A 25,494-nucleotide genomic window follows, 5' to 3' on the forward strand; every position below is an offset into this window, starting at 1 on the left:
AGGCACGTTCACTGCAGAGCCTACCAAGGGAGAGGGCCGGGGAGAGGAGGAAATGTGGAGTGACACATGGGGGCACTTGCAGATTTCTTTGAGGAAGTCATGTGTGATCCAGGTTCTAAAGGATGAGACCTGTTGATTAAAAAAATTAAAGTTAGTTGTATTCAGAAGTCTTGCTGAGATTTGCAACCAGGGAGAGTCAGAGAGTGTCTGTTGGACTGCTCCAAAGTAGTGCTTTAGCCCACAGTTTATATACAGGTGGCGCACTCTGCATGTGCTCAGAAGTTACATTAAATGTGCTCAGAAGTTAAGTGTGCTCAGAAGTTACATTAGAGCAAAATCTTATCAAGGTTTGGGTGTGAGGGTCCATCTGGTTACAGATTATAGAGGCGTAGTCATTAATCCTGTCAGATATTATCTTATATACAGGAAGAGGCAAGGGCTGAGAAGAATGTATCTTTTTTGAAAATGCGGTGATTCAGGCAGGAGATGTGGGAACTGGTGCTGTATCCTGCTTATCATCTTCAGGGCATTCTTCTGAAGGGCTGCGCCGAGTCTTTGAGTCAGGGGCTTTGTAAAATTCTGCTGGCGAGGGATTTTGTGCAATTCTGTTATTATGTAAGCAGGATGAACAGACATAGTGTCTACATTTGCTATTTTGCCTCATACACTGAACCAGCTGCATGAAGATCTGGGAGTGGGGGTAGCATCCTGCAGGGGCCCCAAGTGAAGAATGTGTTTGGGAAGTTTGGGGAATGGAAAGAATCCACAGTGGCTAGAGGATAGGGAGTGAAGGGGAGAGTGTTGCGCAGTGAAGTTGGTGTTGAGTGGGGGAAATCAGGCAGGGCCTTGCCCGGCTATGGTAAAGAGTTTGGATTTTAAGTACTACTGGAGGCAGATGGAAGGTTTTGAGTAGAGGAGTGATCTGATTTGATTGACTCTATTAAATATTCCAGTTGGCTGCTATGGGGAATGGAAGAAGAGTGAAAGCAGAGAACCCAGGCAATGGGCAGAGGTCACAGCCTGTGTGAGGGTTCATGGCCACATAGACCAGGCAGGGCCGTGGAGAGCAGAAGCAGTCCAGGGCTGGAACACGTACGTGTTAAAGGCAGGCTAACAGAATGGCATACTGGGGATGGGTAGTGAGGAGTGATGCCCAGGCTTTGGCCAGAGCAGTGGGGTGGATGGGGGTTCCAACTTACTGAGACGGAAAAGCCCGAGGGAAGAACAGGATCTGATGGAGGACTTCCCTTTGGACGCGTTTAATTTGAGAGGCCTTTAAGACCCTCGCGTGGAGAAATCAGCTGGCAGCAGTCTGTGAGACTAGAGCCCACAGTGGGAGATGTCAGGGCTGCAGATGGAAATCAGGAGTCCTCAGCAGAGATGAGATTTGTCTTTTGATTGCCCCAAGGATTGAGGGTTAGGCTGTTTCTTTCCCATAGGTTTATAAGTTGTAGTCATTATTTTATCATTGTATGTTTAGACTAATTCATGGATTCTCAATTCATTCAAGAAAATATTGAACTAAATATTGTGCTAGATGCATGGGACATAATGATTCATGAGATCGACTGTGGGTTCTGTGAGGGCAGGGAATATGTCTAATAGAGGAGACAGATTATTCCATCAGAATTCCACCAGAATTAAGTAAAGTGTGATGTGTTCTGTGACAGGGAAGCATAGAGTGGGGGCCACACAGCAGAGGCGCAGACCTAGTCTTGGGGATAAGGTGGGGATGTTTTAGCTGACTCGTGAGGGTGAGTAGGAGCAAGCTGAGTGAAGCTGGCTTCAGAAAGAGGGCTCAGTTAGTGGTAGATGGGCTAGCAGTTTGCATTAGAGTTGAAGTGTACTGAATTCCTTGGAACTGGCAAATTCTCCACAAGGCACTCAAGGATTCCTTGTCAAGATTGTATAGCTCATAGGAATGTTAATATTCATGTGGGTTGGTGATACTAGTTTCATTGCTACCTGCTTTCACACAGTACATTTGTTCCTTGCTAGGAATTTTCACAGCTCTGTGCCCAGTTTTATTTTGGTGCAGTAAATATACTGTGAAATTGGCAGCTCATAAGACTTTATAAGTACCTTTCATGCATTATTTCAAAGAGCCAGGGCACATTTTTGCATGAAAAGCTCTTATACAATTATCAGAGAAAAACAAATCTTCAGAATCATCTGCATTATTGCTAACATTATATAATTTGAACATCATAATATGTATGTTCACATAGATTCACAGTGTTAGGACTGCAAAAGCAATTGGTACCACACTGTTACAGACTGAAGAGCAACACATTTTTTTCTTGAGTAATCCTTGCAGAATTTTAAGGAAGCTTTTTGTTGTTTGTTTGTTTGTTTGTTTGCTTTGTTTTGTTTTGTTTTTAAGAAACAGGGGTCTCACTCTGTTGCCCAGGCTGAAGTGCAGTGGCTCAGCCATAGCTCACTGTAGCCTCAGGAAACTCCTGGGTTCGGGCGATCCCCCTGCCTCAGCTTCCCAAGTAGCTGGGATTATAGGTGTGAGCTACAGTGCCTGGCTCCAGAAAGCTGTTTTTACTTTTCCTCAGGTGCTAGTGTATTCTCCCAAAGTGCCAACTCCTTGGTCAGGACTCTGTAAATGGCACAAACAACCTTGTTTGCTGAGGAAAATGTACAAAGGTGTGTTGGCAGTGGATGACTACTTTGACCCCCCAGCATTGTGAGGTTTTACCCTGGCTGATCGGGGCCCTTGGAAGAACTGGCTGTGTTGCTAATCGGCCCCAGTGGGAGTTGTCACTGTGCTAAGTTCCCCACACCCCTGCCTATCTATCCACAGTCTGTGGTTTAGCAAAACTGTCTAGTACAACAGGGGCAACTCTAGGAACACGTGGTAGGTCCTACAGTGTCCATACATGGGTGGGGGCAGGTCATCTAGAAGCTTGTGGTTGGGGAGCATGTGCTAGTTCACTTGAGCTGGTTTCTCTTTTCATGCCCAGAGAGTTATGTTGGTGGGGAGGGAGCAGAGATTGGTCCATTTAGGAGCTCCACCAGCAAAGTTGTTTTTCAGAGGTACAAACCCATCCCTCTTCATGGCCTGTGTCAAAAACTGCCTCCTCCATGAACCTCTACTTCCTCATCCCCTAACAGGAAGTCATGTTTCCCTCCCCAGACCTGCCCCTGCTTACCTCCAGCCTTCTAGCTGGTCTGTCGTTGCTGGCTCCTATCAGCTCTGACCTCCCTGAATTGGCCCCACAGTCTCCTGAGCAGGGCTGAGTGGTGGGTGGTACCCACGGTTCAATTAAGAACTCTCTTAGGTGGAGAATAAACAAACAGGAATACTGTTTTGTTTTGTTTTGTATTGTCTTATAAGGGAATGAAACTAGTTGTACTTGCCTTCTTTTCCGAGAAGTTTGTTTCTAAATTCTTGTAATTGTATAAAGTGAATTGTCATAAATGGAAACTTTTTCTTTTCAGATAATGTGGATGCAAATGATCTTAAGCAGTTTTTTGAGACCAACTATTCTCAGATATATTTCATCTTCTATGAAAATTTTATAACACTGGAAAATAGTTTGAAATTAAAAGGTAAGCATTTCGGTAGTTTTTTTTTTTTTAAACAATCAGGCATTTTTATAAGTTGTATATATCATGAGCCACAAATTATACATTTTTAAGCTTTCTTTCTTGCCAAGCCTTTAGCAAAGCTGTGAGAGCATGGTGGACAGGGTGGCATCTTTGTTTCTCTTGAGCTTTCACTTATAGGGATGTTAATTGAACAACACATGGCTAGCAAAAATAGCAGAGGGAACCCTTAGAAAGCATGATTTTCAAAGGAATAAGTTACTTAAAAAGAAAGAAAAGTAATACATGCATACTATTAAAAATTTAGATTCTATAAAAGCGTCTGAAATGAAAACTCAAGTGTCTGTTTGTGCCTTGCTTGCAGAGGCAACCACTATTAAAGATTTCCTGCATCTCCTTCCAGATATATTATTACTGTATTATGTTTATATATGTTTGTGACTATATTCTTTGAAAATCAAACCAACAAGGTCACATTATACATTCTGTTCTGTATACATTATACATCCTGTCACCTAAGTGGCAGGATAATGTAGCCTGGGGAGCCAGACTGGGTTGGGAACCCAGCCCTACCCTTCTAGCTGTTTCTCCTTGGGCAGATTAATCTGTCTCTGAGTCGGCTTCCTCCTGTCAGCGTTAAACAGGTTCACAGGTGTCCTAACATTTTAGGACAGAGTTTGACAGATAGTCCATGGTCAGTAAGTAGTAGCTGCTGTCACCATCTTCTTTCATTTTCATGTAGTCTGTGGGCTGAATCTGAATCCTCACAGCTCTATGAAGTAGATGTCATTCATTCATTTAAAAAATAAGCCATATGCATAAATAACTGTGAAAAAAGTTAAAAAGTCAGTTGTTCTGTAAGAGAGATTTAGACAGAATTCTGTGGTTCTTGGGAAGTGGGAGGGATGACTTCCTGCTGAGTATATAGATGACGCTTTGGGGAAGAGGTGGCCTTGGGAATGGACCTTGAAGGACAGCAGGATTTCAGGTGGAAGAGAGCAGCACTGCTGCTGGAGGGGAGAACATGAGTAAAGTAGGGCTGTTCTTACGACATGTATGGGAAGTGCATTTTTTTTTTCTTGCAGCAAAGGTGTGTGAAAAAGATTTGTAGGAAATTAGATAATGCTTGCAAGGAGCCTTGAATTCTAGGCTAAGGAGTTTGGACTTTGTTCTGGAGGTGGTTAGAGCTCTGGAAAGCGTTTGTTACTACGACAAGTGTCTTGTAAAGTAGCAATTGAACCAGAGGCAAGAACAGCAGTTGGAAGGCTGATGCTGTCATTCATGTGAGGGATGGTGATGCCTGATCCAGGGAGGCAGTAGTTAAGGGAAAAGAAAAGTGTTGTGTCTCAACATCTATGAGACTTGGTTATAAGGGAAAGGGAGAAGTCAAATGCTTTCAGGACACTGAGTCTGCTTTGTGAGGTGCCATTAGCAGTAGGAACCCTGGAGGGGAGCCACATTTGGAAGGCAGGAGGGTGAGAGTGGCTTTGGGCAGTCTGTGTTTGAGGTGCATGGGGGATACTTTGGTGTAGGTGTTGGCTGGACAGTACAATATAGGTGACTGGAGCTTGGGAGAAAAGAGGTGAAATCATGCTATTGCCAAGGGAAAAAGTATATACAGAGAAAGAGAGTGATGGTCAGAACGTTAATTCCTTATTTTATTGGGTATATGCAAAGGAAAGCAATGGAGTAGTGGGAGGGGTACCAGGAAAGGGTTTTATCACAGAGGCCCAGGGGAGAGAGAATCGAAGGCATGTAGAGTCAGCCAATTGGTGCGTGAGGTGCAGCTGGGCTGGGGAGTAAGAGCTCATCAGTGTGGTTGTTAGTGAGTGCGGAGAGAAAGGTTCTAGGTGAGGAGCAGGTCGGAAGCGAAACAGATGGACATGGAGTCACAGGGCGGTGAGCTGGTGAAGATGACCCGTGAGAATATCCTTTCAGAAAGTTTGATGTGAAGACACTATCGGGGAACCTGCCCCAATAATCATGTAGGTTCTTTCCTATTTTTCCTAAGCGTCGGCCGGCTTGAGAAATAAAGGGACCGAGTACAAAAGAGAGAAATTTTAAAGCTGGGCGTCTGGGGGAGACATCACATGTCGGTAGGTTCCGTGATGCCCCACAAGCCGCAAAAACTACCAAGTTTTTATTAGAGATTTTCAAAAGGGGAGGGGGTGTGCGAATAGGTGTGGGTGACAGACATCAAGTACTTAACAGGGTAATAGAATATCACAAGGCAAGTGGCGGCAGGGCGAGATCACAGGACCACAGGACTGAGGCGAAATTAAAATTGCTAATGAAGTTTTGGGCACCATTGTCATTGATGACATCTTGTCAGGAGACAGGGTTTTGAGATCAACTGGTCTGACCAAAATTTATTAGGCGGGAATTTCCTCTTCCTAATAAGCCTGGGAGCGCTATGGGAGACTGGAGTCTGTTTCATCTCTGCAGTCTCGACCATAAGAGATGACCACTCCCTGGGGGGCCAGTTCAGAGACCCAACCCCAGTGCACATTCTCTTTCTCAGGGATGTTCCATGCTGAGAAAAAGAATTCAGCAATATTTCTCCCATTTGCTTTTGAATGAAGAGAAATATGGCTCTGTTCTGCCTGGCTCACCGGTGGTCAGAGTTTAAGGTTATCTGTCTTTTTCCCTGAACAATTGCTGTTATCCTGTTCTTTTTTCAAGGTGCTCAGGTTTCATATTGCTCAAACACACATGCTGTACAATTTGTGCAGTTAACGCAATTATCACATGGTCCTGAAGCGACATACATCCTCCTCAGCTGACAGGATTAAGAGATTAAAGTAACGACACGCATAGGAAAGCACAAGGGTATTGATTGGGGAAGTGATAAGTGTCCTTGAAATCTTTACAATTTATGTTTAGAGATTACAGTAAAGACAGGCATAAGAAATTACAAAAGTATTAATTTGGGGAACTAATAAATGTCCATGAAATCTTCACAATCCACGTTCTTCTGCCATGGCTTCAGCCGGTCCCTCTGTTTGGGGTCCCTGACTTCCCGCAACAAGACACAGATTGTATCTCACCCTGGTCATGGGAAGGTTACTGAGGAATGCATTGGCCTGTTAGCAGACATAGGAGTGGGTCAGCTGGAGGGGGAGATAACTGATGGTGCAGGTGTTGGGGGAAGTGGGTTGAGACAGGTCAAGGAAAAAGAAGAGACATGGAGAGGAGCATACAGGTGACCTTTCTATGTAAGGAGGAGCAGATAAGGGGATAGTGTAAATATGGAGACATTTTGAGGTGGAGAGGAAAAACCGAGGGACCCCTTGTCAGATGCCCTGATTGCTCCCATAGAACAGGCAGTTGTCAAGCATGGAGCGGAAGGAATTCAGGGTGAGGCACTGCGGTGGTCTTTGATTGTGGCCATCTTGCCACCTCCTGCAAAGAATCATAATGAAGAACCAATAAAAATAGTGAGATTTTTGAAGTTTTTTGCTTTTAGTATAATCTGTGTTCGATTGGAGTGCAGGGAAGACAGTGTACCTTGAAAAAGAATAAAAGAAAATGCCTACTAGGAATAATGAAATAATCTTGTGATAACTTCAGCCTTTGCAGTTATTCAGGCCAAAACTCCAGAGTTATTGGCTCTGTCTTCAAAATACATCCAGAATCACTGGCCTGTTCTCATTGCTTACACCGGTAACACTGAAACTCCTGATATCCTCACCTGGATTACAGCATTAGCTGCAGAAATGGTCTCCCACCTCCACACTTGTGCCCTCTCCCATCCCATAGTTTCTTGTCAAAAGAGCAGCTGGAGTCCTCCATTAAAAATATGAGTCAAATCATGATTCTTGGCTGCTCTAAAGTTTCAAACGGGTTCTCATTCCCGGTCATTACAGTGGTCTCAGGCTCCACCTAATCTGCCTTCCTTTGCCTCACCTACTCTCCAACCTCAGCTTCTCCAACTGTCCCCCTTGTGTGCTCCAGCCTTAAGGGCCTCTGACTGTTTTCTGACTAAGCCAGACATGTTCAGCTACAGGGGCTTTGCATTGTTCAGTTCCTCTGCCTGGAATACACCTCCCCTAAATTTCCGTATGGCTTGCTTCCAAACCCCCACATTTCCATGTGGCTTGCTTCCTAACCTCAAAGGATCTTTTCTCAGATGTTACCTTACCAGAGAGATGTTCTCTGACTTCCCCAGTCAAAATCGCATACCATCTTTTTTGGCTTCTCTGTCTGCCTTCCTTCTTGTTTTTCTCACTCATTTATAGAATGCCCCCTCCTGCCAGAATATCAACTTGTTGGGGGCAGGGATTGTTGTCTGTTTTGCTCACTCCTGTATCCTCAGGGCCTAGAATAATCCCTGGCATATAGACATTTTGTAGTATTTTTTTCTATGAATGAATGAATGAATGAATGATATCTACTTCATTGAGATGTGGGGATTCAGTTGGATCAGGGGTCCACAGCTTACAGCTGCCTGTTTTATAAATAAAGTTTTATTGGACAAGCCATATCCATTATTTATGTATTGTCTGTGGCTGATTTTGTACTGTAACAGCAGATTTGAGTGTTTGTAAGAGAGGCCTGCAAAGCCTAAAATATTTATTGTCTGACCCTTTACAGAAGAGGTTTGTTGATTCCTATATTAAATGATATGCGCCAAGCTCTTAGCACGATGATTGGTACACAGAGAGGACCAAAAATGGTAACCTCCACTGCAGGTGTTGTAGGTTTTATTACTGTTGTTATTATCAATAGGACAGTGTGCAGTTGCCCCAAAAGATATACTACTTTTGTAGTTATCTGCTCTATGACTTTTTATATTACCAACTTAGAAATTTTTCTTTGTTTGTGCTGTGCATTCTGCCACAATTTGAGCCAATAAGTAACTAGTTGAGAAATGAATAAATTACCCATCATAGTTTGGTAACAAGTTGGAAAACGTGGAAGCTGTGTTCAAACAGCTAGCAAGGGGCAGCTCTGCCAGATGTGGATCCAAGCAGTCTGGCTCGGTTGTCTGTTTGCAGTCCTAATGTATTCTCCATACTGCCTCTTGCTATTTTTTGAATAAATGAATGTATGTTGAGGCTTACTAGTTTTAAGCTGCCTTTTAGCATAATTTGTAATGTCCTAAAGTTTAAATGATGTCATGATAACTAATTATTTTTTAATATTCCAGGGAATAATAAGTCACAAAGGGAGGAGCTGGACTCCATCCTCTTCCTTTTTGAAGTAAGTTTTGATGAATTTATTTACCTTTTATAATTCTCGTTGGAAATAAAGTATTTTTGATCTTTAATTTTATTTGAAGACAAATAAAAATGGCTGTTGGTGGACATATATTTTTTCTTTCCTTCCTTCCTCCCACCCTCCCACTTTTACAAACCGTGCTACAAATAATTTTCTTGTGATTTTCTTTTTTTGCAAGCATGTGTGATAGTTTTTCCTGTATGGGTACCTAGATGTGAAATTATTAGATGGAGGAGTACACACATCTTAAATAGTAGCAGATGTTGCTGAATTGCTCTCCAAAAGGTCATACATTCACACTGAGAAACTGCCCTGTAAAAAATAAAAAAATAAAAAATACCCAAAAATGTTTTATAAACTGATATGTAAGTCTTATGTAAATTTCCTATACTTTAACATTAGAGATGATTTGTCTCATATATATAAATACATATATATATATATAAATCTGACATGCAGTAACTTTTTTAATATATATTTTTCTACTAGTGAGGTTATGATCTTTATGCATCTGTATATCTGTGTGCATTGATCATATCTTCAAAGTTGAAACAATGTTTGGGTGTGGTTTTTGACTTATTAAGCTTAAAGTCTTTCTTGTCCAAATGTATTAGATAAGTGGCCAGATTACGGGTACCTGGAGAACACACTCAGAACTGAATTATAGGTTCCAAAAGTTAATTGTTGGTTTTTTAGAAATTATTTGTGGTTTGAGAGGTGTATGCTTAGGTTAGTGTGAGAAGATAAACTTTTATAGCTGTAAAGGAAAGGCCTAATGGGAACAGGTGCAGAGCTGGCTGGAGGGGGAAGCACTGTAGGAAAGATCTCCTACAGTAGGAGAGTTCTCCAGGGCCTTATGATGAGGGGCTTTCTGGGTTTACGGAAAAAAACCAAGATATGGGAAACTTCCAGCCCAGGACTTGGCTTCATGGCTAGTGCTCAATAGCCCTGGCTCCCCTTTCTCTCCTTTGAGAGCTATACTCCTTTCCCAGAGTACAGACGTTGATTCACTGCATATTCTGCAGTGGTTATTATGTTTCCTGTGGTTACCCTCCTTTGAATGAAACCTGTGTAAATGAGTTGTTTTTAACAGGAGCTTTAATTAAGTGTGTTACTTAAATATGTATCTACTGACCATCATTTGTTTGTACTATTTTATCAACTTAATTATTTATGTAATGGTTAAGGAATCTATAACATATGTAAGTTAGGAAGCATGGTAATAAAGCACATACTCTTGACACCCTCCCCCTTCACCATTTTAGGAACTAAAAGCTACTTAGGTGCTCTTCCACCATCCTTTCTCACCTCTGTGGCAGTCACTCCCTTGCATTTTATCATTCTCTTTCTTTTAAAAAATGGCTTTACCACATATATTTGTACCCTTAAATAATTTCTTGTGTGGTTTTGTTTGGTTTTGAGTGTAATAGAAATGATCTCCTATGGTACATAATCACCTTTGACATGCTTTTTACCCTCAACATTAATTGTAAGATTTATCCATGTTTTTAAATTTAGTTCACGTTTATTCATTCCCACTGCTGGATTAAGTAAATATATGTGACTTGTTTAATTCCTACATTTTGTCTACAGGTTTTTTGTTTTCTTGGTAGACAGATTGTCTATGAGTAAGGAATGGACATACTTGCCAGCTGGTCTGCTTTCCACCCTGAGTCAGCCTTCCAGTACATTGGTAAATGGAAGTGATAAAGGGTCATCTTGTTTTTGATCTAAAGAGAGTTTTGTTAATGTGAAATATTAAGAGTAATATTTTCTGTAACTCTTTGGTGGATTCTCTATCAAATTAAATAACTTTGTTTCTATTCCTAGTTTGAAATTTATTTAAAAAATCATAGATGGGTTTTCAAGTTTTTAAATTTTTTTTCTTGAAAAAACTTGATTGAGATGATAATGATTCTTCTTGAGTATTAATATGGTAAATTACAGTTCTAGATTTTTGGATGGACTAATTACTATTACTATTATTATTATTATTATTATTTGAGTCAGGGTATTGCCCAGGCTGGAGTACAGTGGCGTGAACATAGCTCACTGTAGCCTTGACCTCCTGGGCTCAAGTGATCCTCCTGCCTCAGCCTCTTGAGTAGCTGGGACTACACATGTGCATCACGATGCCCAGCTAATTTTTTTTCTTTATAATTTGTTGTAGAGATAGGGTCTCACTATGTTGTCTAGGTTGGTCTCAAACTCCTGGGCTCAAGTGATCTTTCTGCCTTGGCCTCCTGAAGTTGTGGGATTATAGGCATGACGCACTGCACCCAGCCTGGACTAATATTTTCTTTGCAGTTTTGGATCTCTGTTCACAGCTGAGGTTGGCCTCAGTTTTTCTTTCTCATACTCATGTTGTTTTCGACTGGTCTTGTGATAATGGTTATAAAACCTGCTGTCAAGCATTTCCTCTTTCTCTGTTATGTAACATAGTTTTATAAGATTGGAATGAGCTGTCATCGAAATGTTTTTTTTACATTTCCTATAAAACCACCTGAAACTGGGGTGCTTTTTTTTACTTATGTGAAGATTTTAACCACTCATTCAATTTCTTTGATAGTTTTAGACTTGTTTTAGTATTATTCAGATTTTCTGTTTTTTTTTTCTTGATTCAATTTTGGTAAGTTATATATTTTTCTAAGAATTTGAAGAATTCTAAGGATTTCTTCTTATCACCAAAGTTTTAAAATGTATTGGCAAAGAAGCGTCTCTTTGAAGAGTCATAATCCCTTCAGTTTTATCTCCATTAGCTTGGTCTTTATTGTCTTCAAGCAGTTTTTATATTACACACCTTAGTAGTAGTGGTGGTGGTGGTGGTGGTGGTAGTAGTAGTATTTGTGTCACATTTTTACTATCTTCTAGTTACCATTGTAGCAGCTTTAAACTCTGTTTTTGATGTAATTGTTGTTCCCTTAAATGTCTTTTCTTTCTGCCTTTTTTTTTTAAGACGGAGTCTTGCTCTGTCGCCCAGGCTAGAGTGCAGTGGTGTGATCTCAGCTCACTGCAAGCTCCGCCTCCTGGGTTCACGCCATTCTCCTGCCTCAGCTTCCCGAGTAGCTGGGACTACAGGTGCCCACCACCCACACCCAGCTAATTTTTTTGTATTTTTAGTAGAGACGGGTTTTCACCATGTTAGCCAGGATGGTCTTGATCTCTTGACCTCGTGATCCACCTGCCTCAGCCTCCCAAAGTGTTGGGATTACAAGGCGTGAGCCACTGCGCCCAGCTGCTTCTTTTACGATCTTTTGTGTCTGTTGTTCTGCAGTTTAATTACAAAATATCTAGTTGAAGATTTCTTACCTTGCTTGGTATATATATGTTTCTCAAGTCTCTGGATTCATATGTTTTATAGTTCTCTAACATTCTTAGCTATTGTCTTCTCAAATATTGATATGTTTCTGTTCATTCTGGCCATACTTTCTAGAATTCTTACTTAAACTTGTTGATCTATCCTCCCTGTTTCTTAAGCTTGCTTTTATTTTCTCCTCCCCCAATCTGTTTGTGTTGCATTCTGGGAAGTCTCTTCAGTTCTTTCTTTCAGTTCACTAACTCTCTTCGTTTGGAACAAATCTGCTACTTTACCAATCTATTGAGCTGTACATTTCAATGATTTTTTTCATGTTTTAACAGCTCTTTTGGTTAGGCATTCTTATGTGGCTGGTTGCTTTCGATTGTCTCTTGATCCTTGTTCATTTTTAGACATCTTTTATTTTATTAAACATTTACTGTGTAATATTTCATATTTTGTATATGATAATCCTAGTAGCTGAAGTGTTTGTCTAATTATGCTGGTTATTTCAGCTGCCTCTCATTCACAGTGGCTTTTTTGCATATTTTGTGATGTTTGATTTTGAGAGTGGTACTGAATGACCACAGATTTCATATTTGTTAATCCTGGTTTCTCCCAGAGGATTTGTCTTTGCTTTTGCCGGCCAGTCTGGGAATGCTCTTGATTTAGAGCACTTTAGCTCCAATTGAGGGTTCTGGTTTATGAATGGAAATTCTGGTTCAGTTCCCTAAACTTACCATAGCTGGGGACTGGGGGCTGGAGGGAACAGTCACCTGTAAATCCTAGCGCTAGTGTTGGCATCAGCTCCTTGGCATTCTGCAGTTTTTTCTTTTGCATGTTGCTCAAAGATCAGGTTTTGGCTCACTTATCTTCTGCCTCCTTTCTTCTTCCCTCTTTACTCCTCCTTCTTCCCCCACCATTTTTTAGTCGCTTGTTAGTTTCTCTGTGTTCTTCAAAGCCCAGCAATGTTTTAAGAATTACATTTGTTGTCATGGACCTAAGGGCTAGTTGGCCTGCAGCAGGAAAGCCCTTCAGAGACTCTAGACCTATCCCTCTCACAGAAGTTTTGATACTTTCTCTTCATGTTCTGAAATTCTAGACTAGGGAGGGTGTTAATACTGATACATTACCATTTACAGGGGATTAGTTGCCTGTATAATAGAACAAATATATATTGTTCAAGGCTTCATAAAACTTTCATTTTGCATGGTAAATATGAATGAATAATAAACTTGCATTACTTTTATTTATGCTTATGTTCCCTCTGTCTCTGGCTTTAGAAGGTAGGTTGTAATTTGTATGTTTCATTCGGGGTACTAAGTAACTTCATTGCTGCTTTGTAGGATAGTGCCCTGTAAAGCTTGTAAAGAGATAGTTTATAAGGGTTTGGAAGTGAGTACTTATCACTTTGTAAATAATTGGGAAAGGCTCCCTTGAGAAGAGGTGGAATTAATAAGATGTGTTAAATCACAAAAGCGATACCATGTAGAGATATTCTATAAATAAGAAGTGGCTTGGAAGAAAGCATAGAGGTAAGAGATAAGAAGGCATGAAAGAAGAGTATGTAAAGAGAGCTGCTGTCTGCCTTGTAAGTCAGGGATGCACTGAAAGGGAACCTTGGAAAAGGAAACAGTAGTTTTTAGATGTAGAGTATTGGAGACATTACAGTATTCTGATAAAGTAAGTGATGTGCAGTGAAGGCCACCAGCCAGTCCAGGTCATGGTCTCAGGCAGTGAGCAGACCTTTTTGCCTGCCTTCCTCTCTAGTGGGAGCACTTGTACCTTTTGGAAGTTGATTCCAGCTGCCTTTGCCTGTAGCTTCAGATATGTACACCACTTAGAGTTTCTGTTGGTTCATGGAGATATTTATCATATATATATCTTTTTGAGACTGAGTCTTGCTCTGTCGCCCAGGCTGGAGTGCAGTGGCTTGATTTCGGCTTACTGCAACCTCCGCCTTCTGGGTTCAAGCAATTCTTCCTGACTCAGCCTCCCGAGTAGTTAGGACTACAGGTGCCTGCCACCATGCCCGGCTAATTTTTATATTTTTTAGTAGAGATGGGGTTTCACCATGCTGGTCCGGCTGGTCTTGAACTCCTGACCTCAGGTGATCCGCGTGCCTCGGCCTCACAAAGTGCTGGGATTACATGCATGAGCCACTGCGCCTGGCCTATCATATATATATATATATTTTTTACTATGGTTATGACTCTACTTTTACTGTACTTTAAAAACCGTATTTCATCCATCATTGCTTTGTATTTCAAATGGAGATGTGGGGATGATGACGTGGGACTCCACAACATGAATTTACATGTACCATCTTAACCGGAATCTACATGTTTTACATGGGCTAGCCTGTTTAATCCTTTCCTTCTGAAGTAGGTTTGGTCTTCCCAGTTTTTATGAATGAAATGTTGGAGGCTTTGTAGAGTTAGGTGACTTGCCCAAGGGTGCACATTTAGCAAATGGGAGAGTAGGGATTTAACCTTTAGTCTAACTCTAGAACCTATTATCCTAACTTACTGGCATGCTGCCTACCACTTGGGAGTGTTGGTATTCTGCTTTCTAAGCTGTATTCCATAGGCTGTCTATATTAGCATGTACTATTCTTTACAATTCATTCATTCATCAGACACATTTATTAGGTATGCACTGTGTCAGACACACTCTGGAGATACAATGAGCAAGGTAGGCAGAGCCTCCTGTCCTCATGGAGTATAAATTACCATTTTGTGGTGAGCGGAAGTCTACTGGTAAGAATGAATTCGTGTCAGAATTCCAGTAATGACCTTCTGAGTCACAGAAAATCCTGAATGGTTCTTTTCAGAAGTGATATTTTGGTGATGGCTCTTGAATTAGTTACCTGCATAAGGGAAAGGAGGGTTGGTGTAGAAACACAAGGTACCTGGTGAATGGGTCTCAAGATCAAATAATTCACATGACATTGAGAACCTTCTGGATTCAAGCTTGACAGGTTATTTTAATGGTACCTGGGATTTGTTTTAATCAGGTGTGGTAAGGCACAGAAACATGAAAATGATTGTTATGAAAGAAGAAGTTTTAATTATGCTCACAGGCCTCTAGAAACAGACATGTCACACAGAGCCAAACAAGGAAGCACCAAGGCAAAATCAGTAGGCAAAAAGGAAAGAGGGAGCGACAGAGACAGACCTGAGGGCAGGAGCTTTTATTGTGTTTTTTGCAGGAAGGAATGGGCAAGGCCAGGTAGGCAAACTACATAGGCTTAGGACTGGATAGTTTGAATAATTTCAGCTCACGGGGCTGTAGGGGTAGCTCCTGGTTGTCCAGTATCTGGCCCCTGGGTGATTGAGAGGAGGGGGATAGAGTCCATAAAAGGATGTGGTTGGGGTTACGGATTTGGGATTGGTTGGTTTGCATGTCAGAAACATGCTCTGAGCCACTATCTTTGGGAATTTGCTAACCCTTGGAGGGGCATCCTTCCTATGTCATTGAGGCCCCAGATGTCAGCATGTCAAGAATACAGAGAATAAGACAATATAGTTAATTCAGAGATACTGTTTCAAGCTTTCTGCCATGTTGTATGCCATCCCCTTTTACTAGAGAAATAGAATAGCTTGGAGTTATACATGTATGTTTTAGAAAGTTTATAGAATTTGATATTTCCTCACCCTCCCACACTCCAGTTAAAATACATCGACACAAGAGGCTTAATTTCAAAACATAAACATGTTCTGGCATTGGAGTGCCACTCATTCAGATGTTCTTCAAGTATCACAGAATTTGAAATCACGGATAAACAGATTCTTTATTCTAAATTTTATTTAAATTACCCCACTGTATTAAACCCTGTTTCTATCTTGTCATTAGCCTTCCTAGAGACCTGAATGAGTTCTTTATAGTCTGTAAAGTGTGGCCCAGGCTGGCCTAACACTCACAGTCCTCTCCCTGGCTCTCAGTGTAGCTCTCCTTCATATTTTGTGGTTACTCTTTGGAAGTGCTCTGTTGGGCTAACACTTTGCCCCTTTACCTCTCTTTGCATAGTTTCACTTCTGCCTCTTAGTTTATTCAGTTCTCTTTTCAGGGACTGCCCTTAGCTCTTCTCCCCATCCGGCCCATTCTCTCAGGACCTGTTTAGACCCACCAGTTTCTCCTGGCACCTCCTGCTGGAAGTGCTCATTCTTTCCTGTGGACTCATATAATAGCCCTGCCTTGTGTTATCATTTGCCTGTGGCTAGATGTCCATAGTTATCCCTTAATGTGGCTATGCCTTAGCTTCCTAATGAGACTGTACAAATCCTAACTCTGTGTTTTTTGTGTGCATTTTTGTACATATTTTTGAGTGGAAGAGGGACAAGAACAAATAAAATGAACAAGAAAAGCAAATTCTTCTAAAGCCAACAACCATGACTTACAATCCTTTGTGACTTTTTTCTTTTCTTTTCTTTTTTTTTTTTTGAGACACAGTCTCGCTCTGTTGCTCAGGCTGGAGTGCAGTGGCACTATCTTGGTTCACTGCAACCTCCGCCTCATGGGTTCAAGCAATTCTCCTGCCTCAGCCTCCCAAGTAGCTGGGATTACAGGCACCTGCCACCACGCCTGGCTAATTTTTGTATTCTTAGTAGAGACGAGATTTTACCATATTGGTCAGGCTGGTCTCAAACTCCTGGCCTCAGGTGATCCATGTGGCAAGTGGCCACTGTATTGGACAGGGAGGCTCTAGAGTCCTCCAGTAGAGCCTTATTTCATCATTTGAAAGACCACTTTTCATTGTTAAACACGGTTAAATCCTTAGTGTCTTGTACATCTGTATCCTTGTGATGCAGGGGACTTTGACTTAAGGTTTAGGATTTTACTGAAATGCTTACTCTGGGCTTCTTCTTATTACCAGAGTGTCCTTGGCTGAGGGGAATGAGCATTTACCTCCACAGGTTGGAGAAGCATGGCTCCAAAGTGACCCTCTGCAAACAGAATTGAAAAGCCATGCACAATTTCATTCTACTGTTTTCATGCATGTTTTAAAATGAAAATAATGTTAAATAAAGGCTAGTCAAATTCCTTAGGACTTCATCTCCCCACCACACCTTCAACCTTTCTCCGTTTCCCCTTCGAGATAAAGAAAACAGTTTCAGTGCACTCCAGGATGATACACCATGTCTCTTTCTCACCCGTCCTTTGGTAGAAGATTCTTATTTGAGAAGCACTGATGGAAGAGGCAAACTGCAGCAGGTGAACCACACAGCAAGTGCAGATGACATGTGGGCTTCTTATAGGACATGCAGAGAAATAAAAATAATATCGTGGATGCTAGCTTTTGTTTTTCCTTTGGTATTGAAATTTGATTGCTTGCGATTTATTACATGCCTATATGGACTGACACCCTTCCTTCTCTGCAGTGTGGTGTTATGCTGGATTGGATGGCTGGACTGAACATGTGCACAGTATTGCTGGGTGTAGTTATGTTTGGGATTCATAATTTGACTAGTGGTGAATCCAGGGATGTAGTGGAATCTATGTCTTACTTTAATGGAATTCAGCACTGGGTCTCTTGTTCTTCATTGCTCCAGGTGAGCTTTTATAGATAGAGGATTTAGCCCCTAATTTTTTTTTCCTTAGAGTAGGGGAAAAGAATTTTTAATGATTTTCCTGAGAATAGTAATATAGCTATATCCAGTACAGTGCCAATAAGATGAAACAAATAGCTGATTTTCACTCTCTGTAGCATTGTTTTGTATATGCAATCCAGTAATTTGAATGTTGATTTTATTTCCCATCCAAATGCATTCATTTATAACTTTTCACATTTAGTAGCACCATTTTACTTCAGATACTAATAGTGAATTGCCTAAAGAAAAACTAGAGTTATGAATATAATAGGATTACAAACAATTCTGAGATTTATTTCCTTTCTTCTTCTTCCTTTCCTTCTCCTTCTCCTCCTCTTTTCCTCCCCCACCCCTGCCTCCTCTTCTTCTTTTGTGGGAATTGCATGTCTTTTGTAACTCTTTGAAAATGAAAACAAATTAAAAGCTCCTGTGGAGGTTCAGTGAAAATGCCTGAACTGAATTCTACGCAAGTCAACACATTCAGGCTAGGTGTCCTACAGGATTAAGTAACAATTCCTTTTCTTTCTTTATACAATGGCTAATGGCTTTTCTTATAAGCAAATAATACATAGCAAGGTAGCAGAATCATATTTTTACAATTAACTAGTTGCCACAGTTTCTGCGCTTTTCTCTGCTTTGTTATTTCTTATTCCAGGCTGTCCAGTGTGCAGCCATCCTTCCGTGCTGCTCCCTCCTCCCATGCCGAGGTGAAGGACTTCCTCCACAAACCTCTCAGGCTGATACTGCTTTTTATTTTGTTTCCCGTGAGGACCACTTTACGGTTTTTGAGTGGAAGAGGGACAAGAACAACTAAAATGAAAAAGAAAAGCAGATTCTTCCAAAATCCTTGGAATTTAAGTTCTTATTGAGGATTTCAAATATTTAGATGCTTCAGTAGATTTTGTTTTCTTTTAAAAGAATGATTCCAATTTTGAATGCAGCTCTCTGGTCACTGTCATAATTCTAAATGACCGATTACAATTGAGAAAAAGCCACTATCAATTCAAATTTTCTGGAGAACATTTTTAAAAGAACTGAGCTGGCACAGACACCTATTTCTCATCCCCAAAGTCTCCCTGAGTTCCAATTGGCAAAGAGAATGAATGTCTCTAGTTAGCATGACTAAGATTTTGGGTCACATTTATGACATGGGGCTATATTTAAATGATAATAGAGGTGTGTAATCATCTGGCTTTCTTTATAATGCCAGCCATACTTGTGGCTTTTATTGATGTTGAACCCTTGGTTGGGAACAACTCCAAATGATAACATTATTGTTATGGCATAGTGTGATCTTGCCTTGAGACTGCTCTGCAGGGATCACAGTAGAGGGCCAGGTGGCCAAGGTACCCTTTTTCACTGGTCTCATATGTTGCCTGTGGTGGTGAATTAGCTCTGTAATTGCTCCTCGGTGCTATCGCCTGTACTGGATACTGGGGAAATAATAAAACACAGGACTGAGATCCTTTATCTCTATAGCATGTGGTTATTCTGGTACCTGATTTTGATTGTGAAATGTCTATGATCTGTACAAACTGGAAGGTGGGAACAAAGTATAAACATGTGGTCCATTTTGGAGATTCTTTGCATGCACTGTTCCTGGTTAAAATGTGATTATCCTATTATAGAATGTTAGTAATTTTAATTAGACAAGTGTTTGAGTTGAAAGGTGTCAGTTTCAATGGATAGTTTAATATGCAAATTTAATATTAAAGACTGCAGGCTCCCTTTTGCATCAAGACTTATAGGTGAGAAACTTGGGATTGACCCAACGGGATATACCAAATTACTCAGTTCACCTTGGAGGAAGGGACACTGCAGATAAGATGTTCGTGGAAGTCTGAAATTACATTCTTGTTATCTGTTGCAGTCCAGGTGCCCTGAGCTTCCTGGCATGCTGGCCTCTTTCACATAGTGTGCCACTTGACGTGTTGGTAACTGACACTCTTAAGAGGAGATCCTGTGGAAGGCAATACTAGCAAAAATGCTTCCAAGAATCTTTTAAGGGCAGATGGTAGAAACTGCATTAGGGCTAAAGATATGGGAAATTAACACTGAAACTTGAGCATGTGTATTTATTGTTACGATAGCAGGAGACATGTAGAGAGCTCTTTTCTCTTTAATTAAAATTAATCTGTTAATGCAGTTTTGGTAAGTTGGTTTTTTTAAAATTAATATATACCTTTAGGAGAGAGTTGTACAAAAACTTGCTATTATAAATCTATTACTTCTTTTCTGTTTGGATATGTAGTGTGGTGGCTGTTACAGAGTGACATCTAGTGTTTGATGTGGTTTGTGACACTGTACAGGTTGGAAGGGTCTGGCTTGAAGCCTTTGTGCACTGGCTTTTCCTGCAGGCCTTGGGCACTTGCTGAATGAATTTGACAGGGTGGCCAGTCCCAAGACAACCTGCAGGTGTACAGTGCTTTCTAATTGTGCTGAGGCAGGAGTTTAAATCCTCAGAATTTATGGGGTGGTGGGAACCAAGTAGTGGCATCTCACTGGGATTTTGTTATTCTGTACTCATGAAACTGTCTGGGAGTGATTTTTTCCCCTAAAAAATGGCATAAAACGGATGGCCAACTAGTGCTAGTAAGAAAACTGAAGAGATTGGAAAAATGCAGTAGTTTTCAGGCAGAAAATAGAAACTTGCATGAAATGAAGAATAGCATGGCAGATTTGGTTGTGACTGAGATCTCCTGTGTAAGATACTTTTGTGAAAAGAAGACTCCTTTTGAATCTGTTTTAGTGAATGCTTTATTCAGGGCAAAACCCACATATTATGGGTAGAATTATATGCTACTAATTTGGGGATTTGTGAAGGTCACTGAATATTCGTTCTGTCATTAAAAAAATGAGGAGTCCAGTGCAGTGTGATTTTTTTTTTTAAAAAAGAGATTAGACCTTTGCATGATCCTAAGCAAAGTGAAAAAATAACCTTGAAATCTATTAAGTGCCTGCCTTTCCAGTTTTTGAAGGTTGCATTTTTTGTACCTAATAAAAAACATTTTGAATATCACATTTTAGTACTTAATATGGTAGTCCCCCTTATCTGCAGTTTCACCTTCTGAGGTTTTGGTTACTCGTGGTCAACCAGGGTCCAAAAACATTAAATGGAAAATTAAAGAAATAAACCATTCATAAGTTTTAAATTGCATGCCATTCTGAGTAGTGTGGTGAAATCTCTCACCATCCTGCTCCATTCTGCCTGGGATATGAATCATTCTTTTGTCCAGTGGATCCATGCTGTAGATGCTATCCATCAGTCACTTAGCAGTGGTCCTGGTTATCAGATAAACTGTTGTGGTATCACATTGCTTGTGTTCAGGTAACTCTTATTTTACTCAATAATGGCTCCAGGCCAGGCGTGGTGGTTCATGCCTGTAATCCCAGCACTTTGGGAGGCCGAGGCAGGTGGATTGCTTGAGGCCAGGAGTTTGAGGCCAGCCTGGCCAACAGGGTGAAACCTCGTCTGTACTAAAAATACAAAAATTAGCTAGGCATTGTGGTGTGCTCCTGTAATCCCAGCTACTCAGGAGGCTGAGGCTTGAGAATCACTTAAACCCGGGAGGCAGAGATTGCAGTGAGCCGAGATCACGCCACTGTGCTCCAGCCTGGGTGACAGAGTGAGACTCTGTCTCAAAAATAATAGTAATAATAATAATGGCTCCAAAACACAAGAGTAGTGATGCTGGCAATCAGATATGCCAAGGAGAAGCTGTACAGTGCTTCCTTTAAGTGAAAAGGTGAACGTTCTTGACTTAATAAGAAAGAAAAAAAACTATATGCTGAGGTTGCTAAGATCTACAGTAAGAACCAATCTTCTATGAAATTGTGAAGAAGGAAAAAGAAATTTGTGCACAGTGTATATAAGGTTTGGTACTATCTGTGGTTTCAGGCATCCCTTGGGAGTCTTGAAACGTATCTCCCTAGGATAAGGGAGGACTACTGCAAAAAACATCAGTCTGTCCTGTTTATTTTGTTCAGTATTGATAGTATTTTTCTTCATTCTGTGCTGGTGCTCTTTGATACTCTTTTCTGCCTACTATCTAAGACTTTGTTCAGAGCCTTAGTTTCCCCACCACTGGAGTATCCTGCTAAGCAGTCTTTTGGTGTGTGATCTTCCACCCCTTCTCTCTGCCTCACTCACCTCAGATGCTGTGTGATGTAATTTCGATTCTCATTGCCTTTAGGACAAAAGTCACACTTCCCAGTATAGCCTTCAGAATGTTCTTCGTCTAGTCTCTGCCTCCTTCTCTATCACTTATCACTTGTCTTCTGCCTTCACTGGCAGCCTCTTACAGGTCCCCAAATAAGCAGCAAGGCTTTTTATTTTTTGCTGCTGTTTGGTCTGCCTGAAATGCTCTTCCTTGCTTGGCTCACCCCTGTTGTCCTTCAAGATTCAGTTCAAGGGTGTTCTCCCTTTGGAAGTGCACCTTGTCTGTCTTCATTTCCTTGTGCATGTACTGACATCCCTGATTTTCTCACCTTTTCCCTCTTAGGGCTCTAGCTTTTAGAGCAGGAATGGTGTCTTTTATGTATCTCTGATCCCTCACATGGTTCCTGGCACAGAATGGGCACTTAATAAGACTATGTTTTAATGAATTAAATAAATGTTTGATTAAGAGGATATTTAATTACTTGCAGTACTACCAGTTCAACTGTCTGTAGCTTAGTGATTAACAATACTTGGTGATAATTTCATTATGTAAGTCATTTTTGCTTTTATTTTTATTGATTTCTTCCTTAACAAAACTTTTTTTTTTTTTTTATCAATTTTTTTAGTTTAAAACTTAGTTCTTGCATTGTAGGAAATTCAAGTCTATGGATTTGCCTCTTATTTCAGCTTTGACCAATTTTTGTTATATGTGAATCATAATGTTGATTATTTTTCGTTTATAATCAGTTTTCTTAACTCGAGTGTTAAAATCCACAAGTAATTAAGAATTACTTTTTTTTTTAACTTGAGTGTTTAAAATCCACAAGTAATTGCGAAATTTTTAGCTTAAACTCTTGATGGTGGACTCCCAGTGTATTGAGTTTGCTTGTGACCTGCGTAACACTTACTTTGAGGGATTTATTTGCATCACTTAGAAAAATAACTTTGTAAATGTTTCATAAATGTTGGATTCTGTGAAGTTTGATATATAGCTGTTAAACCAGTCTTGCTATAACTATATTCAAGTCTTCTGTATTATACTGTATTGCCTATTTTATTTCTCAAAGATAGTGTGTGTTAATATCCCCCATTTAAAAAGTGTTTTCCCCCTTTAGTTTCTGAAAGTTGTTTTAATGGAGTATGCCTCCATTGTTTTATTTTCATGCTATGTTATTTGTTGCATAAAGATTCATAAGTATTATAGGTATATCGTAAATTACATATTTAACCTATTTGAAATAATTCCCTTTGTCTTGTTAACACTTTTTTACTTGATATTAATATTGCTTTGTCTGGATGTGTGTGCATGTGAGCCTCCTTTTTTGTATTTTATTGTCAGTCTTTCTGTGTTTGAAAGCTGGGTCTAATGGACTTGGTCTTCGGTAGGGGAATTTAACCTGCTTATACTTACTACTTTTTTTTGTGTGATAACCAGTACACATCTGTGTATTCTGATGCCCATTGCACTTGGTTTTAGCTTTTCTTCTAACTTTGTTTTTGGGGGAGAGGTCACTGATTTTGGCTTTATGGAATATGCTTTGTAATTTGGAAGGTACTCTTCCTATTTTCATTCCAATAACTATCTTTAAGTTAACAATATTGTTTGCATTGTTTTTCTTCTAATATCAAGAATAAAGCAGTATTTTGGCCAGGCACAGTGACTCATGCCTATAATCCCAGCACTTTGGGAGGCCGAGGTGGGCAGATTACTTGAGGCCAAGAGTTCAGGACCAGCCTGACCAACATGGAGAAACCCCGTCTTTACTAAAAAATACAGAAATTAGCTGGGTGTGGTGGCACACGCCTGTAATCCCAGCTACTCAGGAGTCTGAGGCACAAGAATCGCTTGAGCCTGGGTGGTGGAGGTTGCAGTGAGCCAAGATTGTGCCATTGCTCTCCAGCCTGGGCAACAGAGCGAGGCTCTGTCTCAAAAAATAAATAAATAAAGCAAAATTCGATGGTAGTCCTGTGCTTTTACTTTAACTCCATATGTCTTTTGTACTTCTTCTCAACTATTTTAAGCAGTTTATACCCAGATTATTATTAATTTCATATTATTTTTCCCTCTTTAGTAGTTTATTTTAATGTTACCTATTAGAGTATTATTTTCTTTTTTACACATTTAAAAAGGGCTAATACCTCAATAATTTCAAGAAAATGACAAACCCTGCATTTGGTTCTGCCTAAAGATCAACTGTACAGCACACAGGAGGTACATAATAACCTTTGTTCAACAAGACTGGTGTTAGATGCAGACAGATTCTTGGGGTACCCACAAACCAAGTCACCTGGGAGGGAGGTGAGACATAGTCTAGGCTGTCTCTACTGTCAGTACCCACAAAAGCAATTATTAGGGATTTCATTTTCCTTCTGAACACAGGAAAAAGATTTTATGCATGATCATGAACACAGCCAAAACCCTAATGGGAGGTTCTTAAATACAAAACTTTCAAACTTTACTTTTCACTTTACTGTCAAACTTCATGAGGTTAGATGCCAGGTACTATAAGCTTTTGTATTCTCCATGACACTTTGAGCTTAATAAGGACTGCATAAATATCTACTTAAATAAATAAAAAAAAAGGCCTGTACTTTTGTATTATGCTCTTCCGATCAACTCTGCAATTCTCATATTTGTTGATACCTACATGTTAACTAGGAATGTTTAGGGAGAAACCTAAGAATGAACAAATCTGATCTCTGAGACAAGTCAGTCAACTAAGGAAACCAGAATTTTAAATAGGTTACCAGGAAGATAAATAAACATCACGATATAAATACAGGCATGAATGAACTATCAGGGCTCCATTAAAGCACTAAGAACTCACAGAGGCAAAAGTATCAATCTGTTTGATAGTCTTTTTTTTTTTTTTCCAAGACAGAGTCTTGCTCTGTTGCCCAGGCTGGAGTGCGGTGGTGCAATATCGGCTTACCGCAACCTCCGCCTCCCAGGCTCAAGTGAGAGTAGCTGAAATTACAGGTGTGCACCGTCACGGCCCCCGGCTGAGTTTTGTATTTTTAGTAGAGACTGGGTTTCACCATGTTGGCCAGGCTGGTCTCGAACTTCTGGCCTCAAAGTGTTCAGCCCACCTCAGCCTCCCAAAGTGCTAGGATAACAGGCATGAGCCACCGCACCCAGCCAATCTGTTTGATATTCTGTTTGTAGCTCTGTGAGCTGGTGAGATGGCTAGGGGTTCTCCCGGAATACCAGAAAGTGTAGTTGTACTATAGGGGATGCTCTGCTGGTCCAGGGACAACAGCTTTCCTCTTGCTGCTGCTCTGATTCTTGTCTTGTTCTGTTTTTTTTCTTCTCTCCATCTTTCTGTGTGCTGTTTTCTTCATTCTGAGCATGGTCCCCAGTGTCATCATCTTTCAAGATGTATAACTTGTTTATCCTCTCGCCGCTGCTGTTGCCATTTAGATTATTTTATTATAATATTTTTAGGATGTTGTCTTATGTTAGTTGTTTTAGGAATATACTCTTTTTTATAGTCATATTAACTCCAATTATGTAAATATAGCTCACTGTCATGGTGTTTAGAACCCCACTCCCTTGTTTTTGGATTATTTTGATTAATCTTTATATTTTCTGGAATGTGAATTGTGTAGGATATATTGAAGAAGGGAGGTATGTGGCTGATAGACTTTCAGTTCTAGAATAACTTTCTTTTAAC

At 40.4% G+C, this 25,494-nt stretch overlaps 1 protein-coding gene across 4 annotated transcripts in view; it reads left to right on the forward strand.

Moving 5' to 3' along the window:
* Nucleotides 1-25,494, forward strand: part of RALGAPA2 (Ral GTPase activating protein catalytic alpha subunit 2) — a 332,102-nt gene that overhangs the window by 28,385 nt on the left and 278,223 nt on the right. For all 4 annotated transcript variants that reach the window (XR_004032895.1, XM_030825210.1, XM_030825211.1 and 1 more), the window contains exons 2-3: nucleotides 3,448-3,558; nucleotides 8,705-8,757. Coding sequence is in view for 3 of the 4 variants with exons in the window: in XM_030825210.1 (XP_030681070.1) it covers nucleotides 3,448-3,558; nucleotides 8,705-8,757 (164 nt within the window). In the remaining variant the exon portion in view is untranslated. The remainder of the gene's footprint in view (nucleotides 1-3,447; nucleotides 3,559-8,704; nucleotides 8,758-25,494) is intronic.

Source organism: Nomascus leucogenys, chromosome 13 (genome assembly GCF_006542625.1).
Source record: "Nomascus leucogenys isolate Asia chromosome 13, Asia_NLE_v1, whole genome shotgun sequence".
Classification (NCBI taxonomy): Eukaryota; Metazoa; Chordata; class Mammalia; order Primates; family Hylobatidae; genus Nomascus; species Nomascus leucogenys.